The 15,598-nt window shown below is 34.3% G+C and overlaps 1 protein-coding gene across 1 annotated transcript in view; it reads left to right on the top strand.

Annotated features, from left to right (window-relative positions):
• LOC143909960 (uncharacterized) overlaps positions 1 to 15,598 on the top strand; it is a 31,989-nt gene that overhangs the window by 5,723 nt on the left and 10,668 nt on the right. Inside the window, exons 3-4 of the mRNA XM_077428284.1 lie at positions 3,259 to 3,326; positions 3,441 to 3,632. Coding sequence (XP_077284410.1) covers positions 3,259 to 3,326; positions 3,441 to 3,540 — 168 coding nt within the window. The 3' untranslated portion in view covers positions 3,541 to 3,632. The remainder of the gene's footprint in view (positions 1 to 3,258; positions 3,327 to 3,440; positions 3,633 to 15,598) is intronic.

Raw genomic sequence — 15,598 nt, 5'->3', positions numbered from 1 at the left:
AGCGGTATATATTACAAATACTGAGGGAAACCGGGTAATACAGCTAGTATATTATATTTTTGTTGATCACGGAACATCTAGCACGCAAAAACTCCATCAACTGAAAGCAACCCACGCAAAATATTGTAAGGATTATAGTTGCCTAGTCGTTCACTTGGATAACTCGGGTTGTTCACACTTTGATCTAACATCGATTATAAATTTTTGGTAATAATTATTATTTAATACGTCGTCGAATATAACATGTTATATGTTTATTAGTACACTAGTGTTGGATCCGTTGATTTCAACGGGTGGTTTCGAAAAGGAATTGAAACTCGAATAAAAATAAAGTTAAAGATATTGAATCGAATGGTTTCGGAAAGAAATTGATGCACGAATTACGAATGACAAATTACGAAGTGATTACGAATTACATTTCGTGCATCGCCGACGCCTCCGGCACCCCGGGGCCTTCGCCCCCGGCGCTTCCGTCGCTCCGGGGCCTTCGGCCCCAGGCCGACGCCTCCGGCGGCCGCACCGCACTCAGCGCCCCCGATGCCTTCGGCACCCCGGGGGCTTCGTCCCCAGCGCCCCCAATGCTTTCGGCACCCCGGGGGCTTCGCCCCCAGCGCCCCCGATGCCTCCGGCACCCCGGGGGCTTCGCCCCCAGCGCCGCCGGTGCCTCCGGCGCCCCCAGCGCCGCCGGTGCCTCCGGCGCCCCCAGCGCCCCCAATGCCTTCGGCACCCCGGGGGCTTCGCCCCCAGCGCCCCCGATGCCTCCGGCACCCCGGGGGCTTCGCCCCCAGCGCCCCCGATGCCTCCGGCACCCCGGGGGCTTCGCCCCCCGCGCCGCCGACGCCTCCGGCGCCCCCAGCGCCCCCAATGCCTTCGGCCCCCCCCTGGCCTGAAAAAACTGGGAAACTGAAAAACTGAAAAAATGAAAAAAATGAAAAAACTGAAAAAATGAAAAAAATGAAAAAACTGAAAAATATGAAAAAACTGAAAAACTGAAAAAAATGAAAAAACTGAAAAAATGAAAAAAAAATGAAAAATATGAAGAAAAAAAAAAATTGTTCCCCATACTGGTTGATTCATTATGTTCGGCGAGAGTTAGGGACACACACACACACACACACACCCACACACACACACACACCCACACACACACACACACACACCCACACACACACAGATTAGCCAGCAGCGTGGCTCGGTCGTTAAGCTTCTGCTTAACACTGAGAGGCGCCGAGTTCGATCCCTTGAGCTGACCTCGATTGAAAAAGAATTTTTCTGAGTTTTTCTTTTTTATGCTGCTGGTCAGACCAGGATTTGTGACTCCTGGTTGATCGTTTCCTATCAGAGTTTGCCAATTTTCTCTGATTTCATTGTTGAAACGATTCCCGATTAAAAATTGGCTAAAAGTCCTTCCTACCCACTATGTCACCACTATTTGAGTATGATTAATGTAAATATTACAATAAAAATGTATGTACAATTCATAGATGTCTCGTTAATTGTCGAGTTTGTCAGTGTCTCGTAATTTAGCGACTTATGTATATAATAAAAAATGCTGTATTGTTTGTAATTTGGCCAGGAAGGCGCATTGGGGTTTACCTGTAATGCCTTCCTGGTATGAAATAAAATAAAATAAAAAATAAAAAAAATAAAATTACCGTCTTTATATATATGATATTCCATGTATTATACAAAGTGTGTTTATCAGGTCTGAATAACAAAACAAACATTCATATTTTGCATAAACAAACACCAGAGGTGTACCATATTTATGATGCATAACGAAAATAATTACAAAATAATATTATAAAGTAATTAAACGATCTTGGTAGCCTCACGCCCGCTTCATGTGATACATCACGAATTAATATTACGTGTAGGCGTGTAATGTCTGTTTTTAAATACGTTCACGGCATCACATTGCAACTATCCTAGGTGGTTATTCATTTGAAATTGTGTATTTTTTTTTTATTTATTTATTTTAAATATTTGATGGATCATAAATTATTGACGGGCGGATGGAAGCTGCGCTTCTGTTGACCTGTCGGGGTCAGAATTGAAAATTTCAATCGAAAAACGCGAAAAAACCGTAGCTCATTATATTGATTTTAATTAGTGTGTCTAAGAAAAAAAACTCGTTTATAATATTGCTCGCACCCATTTGTGTAACGGAATATGCGTTATTTATTATTTAACACATTCGCTACCGTCTGATGCAAATTGTTAGATTAATATAATGCTTTAATACGAGTGACGTATCTTAATAACAAATATGCTTGTGCAAATAGTAAATTTATATTATTTAATATATGATGTAATAATAATTTATATTGCAAATATGATGTAATAAATTTGCATAATTTTATTCATAAATTCCATAAACGCAAATGTTTTTTAATAGATTTTTTTTGCAAATGCAGTAGTTGCCTTTTAAAAAATTTATTCGTATTGTGCAATGATTTTATATATGTATGTATGTATAAGTATCTATAAAAATAAAATCAACGCCCAATAAAATCGATTGACTTACTGCCTTCATAAAACTTTTATTAAAATTTAAATACAAATAATTTTTTGACGAATAAAATTAAACGCAATCTTTAAGTGATCAAAAACAGTCAAATAGCTACCACAGCCGATAAATTTTTACAATAGCTGTAAAAAAATGAAATAAAAAAATTACAATACGAAATTCGACAATAGCGTTTTTTGTTGTTCAACTTTAAAATATATGTACATATACGGTTAAGAATTATAAAAATAATATAATTTTTATATAATTTATAAATTGGCCTTTTATTATTTACTTGAAAATTAAATGCTTCGCACAAAAATATTCTATCAAGCGATTTGTATTTGTACGATAATTGTCCGAATTTTTGCGCCGAGTCACCGTATTTTATTAAGCGAACCGGTAATAATGACCGGGAATATTTTCAAATATACCTATAAATGTATCCGTGTGTATAAATAAAGAACGTTTAGTACAGCTGATTTAACAATTGTGCGAGAAGTTCTCTAACTGTACGTACGTACACTAACATTAATTAAGTTGCAGTTTAAAAGTAATAATCCGAAGCGTTTCCGTTCCATACAAATTATATTTCAATTAAAAAAATTTGAATACACCACTCTCAAGATACAAGATTGAAAACATTACATATGAGTTTTTTAAATTGTTTATTAATTAATTATACATTCCGGTTACGGATAATGGACTAAAAATTTAAATAAATAATACGTTCGAAATTTTAATTGCAGATCGAGTGCGCCACTGTTGACGCATCCATCGACAGAGCGTTAACCCTTTGTCATCAGATTGCTTTATTGTGTGTTTATCTTTTTTAATATAATAGAAAGTTGTCTTTTTTTAAAAACAGGACTTTCGATACGGTACGTTGGTTAGAAACGTGATAATCGTTATAATTGTATCGTTGTTTCAGACGAGATCGAACGAGTCGGCCGATCAGAGAGCATTTCGAGACGATCCGCCCTGATTATATGAACGAGTGTGGGTTTCTGAACGTCACATATCTCGTGTGACAAGTCCATCGTATAGCATTCACCGGTGTGATGATGAATGACCGGAAAAATGATGATGATGATCTCACAACGTTCACCATGACATTCGATCGGTAAGCGATTCTCTACTGGTAGTACAGGTTCTCAGTCGGTATTTCATTTCACATAATTCAGCATTATGTATGTACATACATCTGAACGTCACAATCGCATCGAAAGAGCGATCGGATGAATATGATGCAAAAAAAAGCATGGACAAGTGTACGACCTTTGCGTGATGCGCAAAGCCCCAGATCCCATCAGTCCCTCGACTTAATTGACTAATTAAAATTTCCAGCTAAAGCGTTGGACAGATTTATTGTCCTTTGGTCGAAGGGCGATTGCTGAGCAATCCCTCCGATCGGTGCACTTAATTGCGCGGCACTTCCCAGTGCATTCAGAGTGCCCCCAGAAGAGATGGTTAGTTAAAATTCTGTAGCGTGAGGTGCAGATTTTATTATGTATAATCAATTTTAGCGCAAGGCGACTAATTTATGCGCGGCGGCCATCGTCAATATGGCGACCATAATGGCGGCCAACCCTGTCATAACAAGATAACACGAAGCAGTTTTAATATGCAATTAAAGTTTAAAGTGGCACAATATTCATTAAAATATAAAAATGTTCCATAAAATAATAGGAAAGTTGGAATAATTGAGTGTATATTATTAAAAATAATGTTTTTTCTTAATATTCAAATCTCTTTAAAGATTTATGACCGAATAAAATAAGAATGTGCCGAGTGTGAACTTGGATTCAACCAAAGCTATTTGAATATGTACATACATATGTATGTACATATATTGTCAAAATTCTATGAAAATAATTCATTTTCTAATACTTGTTTGTTTTTGCATTTTTTCGTTCATAAAGTATATTCAATGTATTAACATCTTATGTCTATTGAATAGATTTAAACATTTTTTTTAATAAAAAGCCTTTAACTTTTTACAAGCTTTTTATTAGTTTCAGTTGGTTAGTTAGGTGAAATTCCTAATAGTCCGAAATTTATGAGTCGATTTTGAACCACTTATACTTTTCCGATCGCTTTGATATTTTACCGACATACAGAGGTTAGCTTTCTTTAGAGTAAGCAAATGCCTCTGACACGAAGCTAGAAGAATTTAATAATCGATGAAGTCACTAAAGATTCATCGGAATCATCTCTCATCGCCGAGATGACAGTTAGCTATCCAAATAAACCTTTCTACACCTCTGCGCAACTCGCAAATTAAATAGTTGAACAGTATTGTCAGTTATTTTATTCACTCATATTTTTTTCATTTTTCTTCTTAGTATTTATAGTATTATCTTATTTTTATGTTAGTGTATACAGCATAGTATTAAAGAAGATTTAAATATTTGCAATTCTTATATTGATTGAAGTATAATAATAAGCAAAACTATTGAATGTGAACTAAAATATACAGACCCCAATAAGTCTCGCAAACTTTCTTTATCTCCTTCTTGTTTTTTTTTCAACATTTAAAATATAATAAAATAGCTTCGTTTATTATTATTTTTCGTTTTATTTAACTCGACGTTGTAATATATGTAGACTAGTAGTACTTATTAGTTCCAAAATGAGCGATTTTATTATGTTTGAAAAATGGTATATGTACATATGTTTACATTGTTACCATATCAATTAATCAACATTCAGCACTTGCATATCAATATGTGAATAGGTTTTTCAAATAGTTTAAATGTAAATAATGGAGTGTGTTTTACACAATATTTCCAACCTCTAAGACGTAGACGTAGCGTATATATTGTATATGTATTCTGAATTACATCGAATTTTGACCGATTTTTGATGGCTTTCATCGTGCATTTTTAAAATATTCAGAGGTGATCTTTTACGTCGAAGTCATATGTAAAATACTTGTATACAATAAATTTGTGACCGTTTTAATATTTGGGCGTATCTACTGAGGGTAATTACCGCGTCGCGGTAGCGTGATGGTTAAAAAAAACCGGACAGTATACATGCAAGCACGTAAGTACGACCGCCGATTATAATACCTTTATGCGAATCGCTTGGGGCAGTTTTGACAGAATACTAATGTTTAGTTGGCTTGGCCACTTGTGCGCTGTATCACACGTAATCGTACGTAATTTCTGTACGCTAACCCTCTGCCTTCTGTGTAAGATAAAATAAAACATGAAATTCAAACTTGTCAATTAAAATGTCTACGGATCAAAGTGGAATGCGTTATTTTAATTGATCGATCATGAATTATCAAATTTGAACGTGTTGATGTGAAAAAAATTTTGAACATGTTTACACGTGTATTGTGTCATAACTGGTCGTATTGTACCATTTGAAATATTTGACCTGACATTTCAAATCAAACAATAACAGTAGTAGGAAGTGTCATTCAGTTATTGATAACGGTATCCTTGATCTGATAACCCCACCCCGCACTGCCTTGAAAAACTACTTTCACGCGTCTTGTTACCGCGAGATGTTCAATTCAGATTGCGAATTTTAATTTAGATTCGATAATAAGATGACAATGAGCGCTTGTCAGTGTTTTACAGCTATTTAATCACGCGTCGGATGATTTGTCTTTTTGTGGGATTTTTCTATGCCTTTTTTTTGTTTTGTTTTATTATTGAATAAGAGAGCTGTCTTTCAATTAATGGTTTTACTTGTCATTGGCAGCCGAATTTAGAAGTCTGATGAACACGAAAGACAGCAGAGCAGGCTGTCAGATTAGCATCAACGTCCGGATAGACAATCGGATCGGTGACAACTGCTTTCACCAGCTAACAACTCTCTGACAAGGAAATAGTCCCATTGACACTTTCATATATTCAATTTAAAAAAACGATGATAAATCGAATTATTGGGTTTGTATCCGTAACAAACGAAAGAGAATATTACATGAATATAATTCAATTACAATATTGATTATTATGGGAATTTTTATCTATTGAATTAAAATGCATGTATGTACATATCTATGTATGCACATACATACTACAAGTATTAATTGATTTATGTAATAACCAATGTTTTAGCGTGTTAAAAAAACACTGAGCATTTTCAATAGTTAAAACTATACAATGATGAAATGATCAATGATAATAAAATTATATAAAAAGTAATTTTCTGGTTTAATGAATCAGTTTTAATAAATTTTAAGTACGATGGCTTAAAACGACAGGAATTTAATATGTACTACAAACGGCGAAAATTCTTCAATATATAAAGCACTAAAAGAGAAAAGCATGCCATCTTTATAAAGCTATAGATCTACCATAATATCTTAACAACTCCTGGGGTTTTCAGCGCCACACATAAATATATGTATAGTTTTTCGATCAATGTGCTTTTCCAGTGATGACGTACGGATTTAAAACTCGGACATTAAACGCTGCATGATTGGCATTAAGTATTAAGTTTAAGATATATGAAACTTAATACGTGGGTGAGAAATATGACAATGGTAGTTGATATAATAAAGAGTGTGAAGATATTATAAAATGGTAAAAGGCGAGTAACGTAGCTAGAAGGATATATGAAAGGTGAGTAAAAGAAGTGCTAGAATGGTACCCGAGATAATGTAAAAAGGTGAAAGGAAGATGAAACTAGGAACATGTGTGGGTTGAGATGGATGATAGTTGCGTAAAATGTGTGTTGGAGAGGCATTCGTCCAGAATGGATGTGAATGGCTGTAAATGAAGATGAAGACATACACATAATATATAGACAGCAGCATAGCTCGGTAGTTAAACTTCTGCCCAACACCGAGAGGCGCCGGGTTCGATCCCATGAGCTGAGTATATCTGTAGTGCTGCTGGTCAGATCTGGATATTTGGGACTCCGCGTCGATCATTTCCTATCAGAGTTTGCCAATTTTCTCTGATTTTATTGTTGAAACGGTTCCCGATTAAAGTTTGGCTAAAACCTTCCTACCTACTATGTCACCACTATTTGAGTATGTTTAACGTACAATAAAATGTATGTACAATTCATAGATGTCTCGTTAATTTGCAAGTTTGCAGTGTCTCGTAATTAAGCGACTTGTATAATAAAAATGCTGTATTGTTTGTAATTGGCCAAGAAGGCGCATTGGGGTTCACCTGTAAGGCTTTCCTGGTATAAAATGTATTAAAATAAATAAATAAATAAATATAGCGCTTTTCTACACACATTTATGTAATTGGAGATCCATAGGCTCTGTCCCAATGTAAGCTTTTAATCATCTAAATACATACACAGTTTCCAAACATGTACATATAAATGTTCATTATATTTGTAAATCGTCAAATGTTTGACGTTTGACTTACATTCTTTTAAAAGCGTGAAAGACCACACAGACATAATAAGGAAAAGTTGTATTAATATACAAAAATTAAAAAAAATATATTGCTTTCGCTTCCCAAAACGTATCATAAAGTAGATGAAAAATTGGCATAGCTCACAAATTCTCGGAAAGCTTAACCGCCAAAATGGATTCTTCGAAGATTTCGTTCTTTCGAATACAAAGTATCATCATTACCATGTATATACCGTGCAAAGAGCAGATTCCTCAGTGATTCCATCACACAATACGATATTTCAAACAAATTTTATAAAGTCACCACATATACAAATGCACATGCATACATATAATAGATATGTATGCGCGATTGTGTACGTGTGCGCGCGTTCAGTTTGGTAACTTGACAACTAATCAAGTCGACATATTAGTCACAGGCTGCTTGCTCTCAATCGCTTTTCCATGTAGTGCTCTGATATATAGCACGAATGCGATTGTCATGCTGCAAAGCTAATATACCTGCCATTGTGCCACACTGTACAATGCCTCATCAAAGTCTTTTGACTCTAGTCCTTTACATTTCCCGAAACATGTACGTATACACACAACTTGTACCCACTCGACTATATGTATAGTTAACTATGAGCAGTTTAATATTGTAATATAAGATAATTAAAAATCTAGCTTTATTTAAACAAATGCGGTCATTTGAATATATAATGCGCGGTATAAAATATGTAAATTTAATAACGCATTCGAAAGGATGTATGATGTTTCCTAAGACAAAATTCACGCCTAACCGCAAAATATTCACGATTTCGTTCACGATAAACTTGCTCTTACACGTCCACACGTATGTTCATATTTTTTTCGAGTCAGAGGTAACCCTAGAGGTGCAAGAAAAATGGGACCAGCCGATGGTTCTTTCGGAAACGGTAATTGCTATAGCATTTTTGTATCGACGGACATTTAATAATTGGATACATTTTTCAAACGGTCGGCGCGTAACACGTGGCGAGCGAGTTCCTACATTAACAAAAGCCTCTACGGAAAAGGCTTTTTTTCGAGTTTCACTCCAGAGCACAGAGTACGTGTAGAGTTCGAGTAAATAGCCGTACGGATAATTGCCGAGGCCAATTGAATCGAAAGTGTAAAGTTATTTGGCTGTTACGAACTCACAAAAGAGCCCACCAATTTAAATGACTGGCACAGGGAAAAAACGAGACCGAAATTTATTACCCGGTGATGGTTACCATGAAATGGTTTTTTTTTTAATTTTAATTAATTAATGAAGTTCAATACGCAATGAAAATAATTTTCGAAGAAAAACTTAATTTTGAACTGTATAGCAAATTGCTTTTACATGTGTGGCTGAACGCGTCACGAAAATTTTCAACGTTGAAACATAACATGAAAGAGAAGTAGGTAGAAGTAGGGTATTAAAGCTTTCCTATCCTTGTGAGTTACCTCACAAACCTGACTTTTTTCTTACCCGGTATGTGCGTAATTTCACTATGCCCTGGAAGATTGGTATATTTACTTGCTATGCTGAAGCTTGGTAATTAAAAAGTTACTCGAAAGCTTAAATCATTTAAATAATACACATAAAGATCCGTTTATACCAGTATAGATCAAGTTGCAGTACGAAAAATATTCTTTAGTACATTCTACATATTTTATTTTATTTTTATTTAATTTAACATAGATATATACCAGGAAGGCTTGACAGGAAGACCCAAAATGCGCCTTCCTGGTCAATTAATTACAAAAAATGAGGCATTTTTATTACATAAATCACTGAACATATTTCGAGAAGCTGAAGAACACCGAAATTAACAGTGAAATTAAATTATTAAGGATTTAATCCATTGAGACATCTATGGATTTTGGACTTGTACATATTTTTTTACAAATTGTGCATACATAATACAGAAGATTTGTGACAACAGGTAGGAAGATTTTTTTTTGCCATGATAAAACGAAGTCTCGGATGGTGAATTGAACATACATATTATATATTAACTATAAAAAGACAATACTATAATACATAGTCCCGTTGTTATTTTACATATAAAAGAATTAAAAATTAACACAAATTAAATAAACTGATTGATATGAAATTTCAGTTCGAATAATCAAAAGGCTTTTGAGAAAAACATAAAAAACCTCGATTCTCTAGAGTAAAAGTACTACTTCCGGTTCAGATAAAAATATTTAAAAAATATAAAATTATAAAAATTATTATTTCTAGTACATGTAAAAAAAAAATCAGTCCGATTCAGTTAGTAGTTTGGGAGAAAATCGAATTCAAAAACTTAAAAAAAAGAGGACACCTATAAGGGGAGGTACCATTTCCGGTCAACTTAAAAATTTGAAAAAAATTTACGTAGTGTCTATAAGAATTTCATTAACCGATACTAAGTTTCGGTTCGATAGGACTAACGGTGTTGAAAAAATCCCCAAAGTACACAGACACACACACAGACACACACACAGACACACATACAGACACACACACATCTTTTCTAGATCATTAAAACGTGATCAGTAATCGATTCTGAGTTCGAATCAGTCAAAATCTCGAGTTCGAATTTTCGCATGATCACAAAACTTCATCTATTGTTACTACGTACATAGATAAAGTAAAAAAATATTGTAACTAAACGAAAATCCTTATTAATATGAAGAATTAAAAAATTCTCATAATCTTTATCAATAAATTGAGGTTAAACTGGTTTGTGTATATTTTATTGATTTATGTGTGATAGGATAGTGTGTTAATTAGTCACGATACGTTTAATTGAGTTTTGGAAGAATTGTTGTGTAAAAAAAATAACGTTTTTGTACGCTATTTTAATAATTCAGTGAGCGAAATGTCACGTGAGTGATTTTTCCCGTAAGTGATTTATCGGTGATTGTAATATCCGTGAGTGATTTATCTGTGAGTGTAATATTCGTGAGGCAGCTGTCGCGTCAGTGAAATTTCGTGTGCGTAACGCCGTTGAGTTTCGTGTGCGTAACGCGTAAGTCCGTGAGTGATTTGTCGTGACACCGTAATGTAAATGTAAGCCGATTTTGCTTTGCACTCATCCGAAACAGGTGCCAAACACGGGCTGTGCTTAATAGTATGAATTGAAGTAGTCTTTTCCGTGCAGTGCTGTGCCGAACTGTTGACGTTCACTGATATATATAGCAAAAATGGACCTTAAAGGAGGATAAAATTAATATTTACTATTTATATATTAGTATTTATACTATTGGAGCAAAATAAATTATTCATTTAATCTTAATTTTAACTCATTGAAATTTTTTTCAATCTTGATATTGAAATCGTCTGCCCAAAAGAGCCACGAACGGGTTGAGCTATGCCTATCAGACCGCACATTAAATACAATTTTTATATTAATTGCACATGTCACGGTCGTGATGTGATATTCACAAGGAAACATTGAATCGTGAAATTCCGAGAAAACCAATATCCGACAAAGGAAACCCAGTCCGAAATCGCTCATTTAATTTCACCAGAGCATGATACTCCCAGATCATAAGTTAGGCATATTATTATACAAATTTGAAATAAAAAATGCGGTTTCACTTGTGGTTTCCTCGTTTAAGGCACCCGGCGCCATATAACACGAAAACGTTTGAAACAGAACAACAATAATTATAATATCTACGGGAAGATTCGCTCATTTTCCCCTCTTGTTGAAGACAGAGTGTTTATTATGTACGTAATTATGATGTTTATTACCACTTATTATTATTCACCGTTCGTGTTTAACCTATTAGCGCTTAAATCTTATTACGTCACATACGGGCTCACGGATCTGCTCTCGCTTTTCACTTTGGGAACACATTATGTTAGTCATATTATTTTGAAAATTTGATAAGATATTCCGAATAAATTTATTAGTTCAACAATCCTGTTTTTTTACGAGTAGCTGTGAATCGATGCTATGAAGTATCTCAGTTGCAGGTAGCTAGTTAGTTCACTGGCCGTCTGTCTGTGAAGATGATTTATTATACAGGATATTCCACCCCCTCCTGATCTTCCCGAGTAGTGATATAAGAAATTGACAAGTCGATTACTGAAGTACTTATCGGTTTCTGCTCGTGGCGGTCAGACTAACTTTCAGATCTCGAAAGTACTCAACCAACGCCACTCATAATGGCTCATTTGGTCAAGATATCTTCAAGAGATAAAGTTTCCATTTATAAATTATCATCGTTGCGATTCGATCGAAATGGATACATTTTATTAAATAAAAAAAAATCAACAGAATGTTGTACTTATTATAAATATTCATTAGCGTCGTGCAAATTTGTCGTCGGTCGTTGACGGCACCTTTATTTTTTACAGCGCGGCCTGCATTGTGTTAACAAAAGGGTGAGAATAACTCGTAAACATGTCTGTGTGTCCACCTTGTGGTGAGACAATAAAACTGCAGGAAGATATTCCTCATCATCATAAATTTATGCCCTGGAAATCGGCGACATAAACTGTACACTTTATGGACTATGCCTTTTTCGATCGGTTTTGAATTAAATTTCGACCCTCAAAGCACCGACGGCCAATTTCAGTGAACGCAATTAAAACCGAATGCAATATAAAAATTTGTTCGTATTATTTAATTTACACAAATTTAAGTTTATTATGGACGCACTTTATGCACTTTGGCAAGTCGCAAAATTTAACTTATTAATTAAAAAGTGCATTTCGGATGCTTTGTTGCATTATCGATGTTTTCACCATACATACATAATGTCCGTTTTTTTAGACGCAATATTTTCACACGAATTACATATATGACTTCATTCGAAATATTTGAATGGAATATGCTATTAGCAGGTAAATCGAAAATGCATCAACATCCATTGTTTGCACTAGATAACATGTAATTCTACTTAAAAGAATCGAGAGTTTCTTTCATACAAATCTTTATGAGAACTGCTCAGTCTTGCGCAATAAAATATGTGTAAATCCGTGTGAAAAAATTAGCCGAATTTTAAAATATTTCTCGATTTTTTTATCGCCTTTAGATTGGGTGTATTCTTCGGGCTATATTCACATGATTTCTTACCAAAGTTCATATATCTATATAATAAAAACATTTTTTCTACATATGTACGAATAAATGACTACTATTCATCACGCTATACGTCGATTTGAGTGTCTCAATAAACTGAACCTTACAATAAAGGTTACCTTAAAAAAAAGCATTGTTTTTTACGATGCTTTAACATTATATTGAAATGATTTTAATCACGGCATGTGCACATTTTTAAGGCTAAATAAATTAGTAATTTTAAAGCACAAATTTCCTAAGATTTGCGTGGGCAGAAAAACTTCCGAATATGTAGATACATTATAATATTGACATTTATTTATTGTATTATAATATATAGAATCAATATTATAAATCAAAGATATGATGAACCACTGGTACACAAAAGTGATTTTGATCAATTTGGATTTTAATGTAATCAAGATAAGTATACTTATCTATGTAATAAGGATACACGTTTGAGGTGTAATTAATTGCTCAAGCTCCATTTTTCTCAGAAGTCTTTCTTTCAATATAATGAAGACGTTCTGTAGCAATATACGATGTAATAAACGTGGCTGCATTGGATGCAACGTCATCGACAGGAATCCATTAACGCAATGTCCATAAAAATGTCCTTATTGATCGTAATCTTGTATGCCATAAAAAATGCATACTTTTTCAGTTAAAAACAACCCATTCGTTTTATAAATAACGATCGTTTATTACGTTGAAAAAATTGTATCTCGTTACGATATTATTAAATTAAATCTAAACACGGGGTGGGGTACCAAATGAATTTTTGATGTCTCATTGTTCAAGGACTAGGCTGTTCAAAATGCGACTCCTCATGAATTATTAATGCGGCGTTTAATATATACATTTCGGTCTTAATATTATCGTCATTAAACATCATCATAATCGCGATCCAAATTATAGTAAACGGATTCGAAATTCGGACACTTAATTATACGCAATCACCCAGGCATCCCTGAAGGACGTATCCACAGAAAAAATCTTTAAAAGCTGTCCTTACTGAAAAAAATGTAAGGAAAATCGTTTCCATTTAATAAATTGCACAATTCCTATTTTATTACTCAATACATAAAAAACCCATTATTTCGAATTTACTAAACAATTTAAATTCTTCAATATATTGCATAAAATTATAACGCAAATACATAAACTTTCACGATCATACACACCAGATATGATTCAAATTTTAAACGTAAATACATAATATGTTTTCCTACTTTAGTTGAGTGTAGCTTTGTGATTATAAACCCAATTACTAAAGACATTTGTATAAAACAGTATAAATATAAATCATACAATTATATAAACCCGTTAATACATATACATATGTAGATGTACAATTTATCAGTATTTTTAATACGTTAAATTCTTTTCAGCTTAAGACACTCGTTTTATTATTTTTGTATTGAAAATTCATTCTTCTTAGAATTATAAAATAAAATACAACAACTACGAGTGTTCGAAAAATCGACTTCTGTCTTCATTTGCACCGACTTCCTTTGAATTCTATATTTAAATGCATGGAACGATTCCGTTATACATAGTTTCAGGGAAAAGTCAGTGTAATTTGACAGACGATTGGCAACAGCACTTTATCTAGCATAGATCATTATACTGTTTTCACCCATCCACCTGCATCTCGAATGAATCTAAATTGATCAATTTGGATAGAACGTCGAAACAAGGCTCTACTTATTCCATTATATACATATATGTACATATGTACGAGTTGTATCTGTAAAAATATCCTCCATTAATTACTATCAAAGCAGTGTACAATTTTCCGTGTGATTCGACAATAATAGTTTCATAACACTTATTGAGACGTAAAATTGAACGGTTGGGGTTATGTCTGACATAAACAATAGAACGGGTGAACACAGTGTAGGACATGAGCTAGCATTAGAGATCATGTTCGTAGCAGACATTGATTTCACTGACTTGAGTGACTTGCGTCACCGTTTGCCCCGCAGTCATGACGAAATTGCGAGTAAATTTACGCGTCCGATGTTTGTATAATAATCGGTCGGCAAAATAATAATAAAAAAAACTGACCTGGACCCCTATCGCTGTGCAGATTAATGGGTAATGATGCCGTGCGCCAAACAGCGAAACGAATACATCCTCATATCGTTGCCGGAAAACTGTCCGAATACAATTATTGATATGTTGACTACAGATTTTCTACATATTTAATAAGGGCCAGAGCAATATCTTGTAGCTCTGATTTTAAATTATGTAGTTCAATTTAAGGGATCTCTAGATGCACATGCATAACGAAAGATCATTCACATATGTATGTACATATGTAAAATTCCAGATTATTGGATCAACTGTTCATAATTTAACATTCAATCTGCTTTTGTTATTTATTCTCACTTTTATATTTGACTAAGTGTTTTACAGTTATAATATAGACACTACCATAAGATAAAGACATAGAGGTACGTGGCACGTGTTTTTTTTAGATCCGCCAAATCTGTACCATTGCGTCCCTTCGCAAACCTCACCCCCCGGAATTTCATCCTTGTATTGACACAGGCTAGCAGTGTTGGATAACGATAATGTGGAAGAAACTTGTAGAAATAATAAGATCGTACATATGAATTGACAATTACATGAAAATACACATCACAGCTGGAGCTAACGAGCGCGTCCCGTGCTGCACCTTTGAGTGTGTTCTTACCA

This window comes from Arctopsyche grandis, chromosome 3 (assembly GCF_051622035.1).
Source record: "Arctopsyche grandis isolate Sample6627 chromosome 3, ASM5162203v2, whole genome shotgun sequence".
Classification (NCBI taxonomy): domain Eukaryota; kingdom Metazoa; phylum Arthropoda; class Insecta; order Trichoptera; family Hydropsychidae; genus Arctopsyche; species Arctopsyche grandis.
The sequence above is the reverse complement of the archived record's forward strand: the minus strand, read 5'-3'. Positions and strand labels throughout refer to the sequence as shown.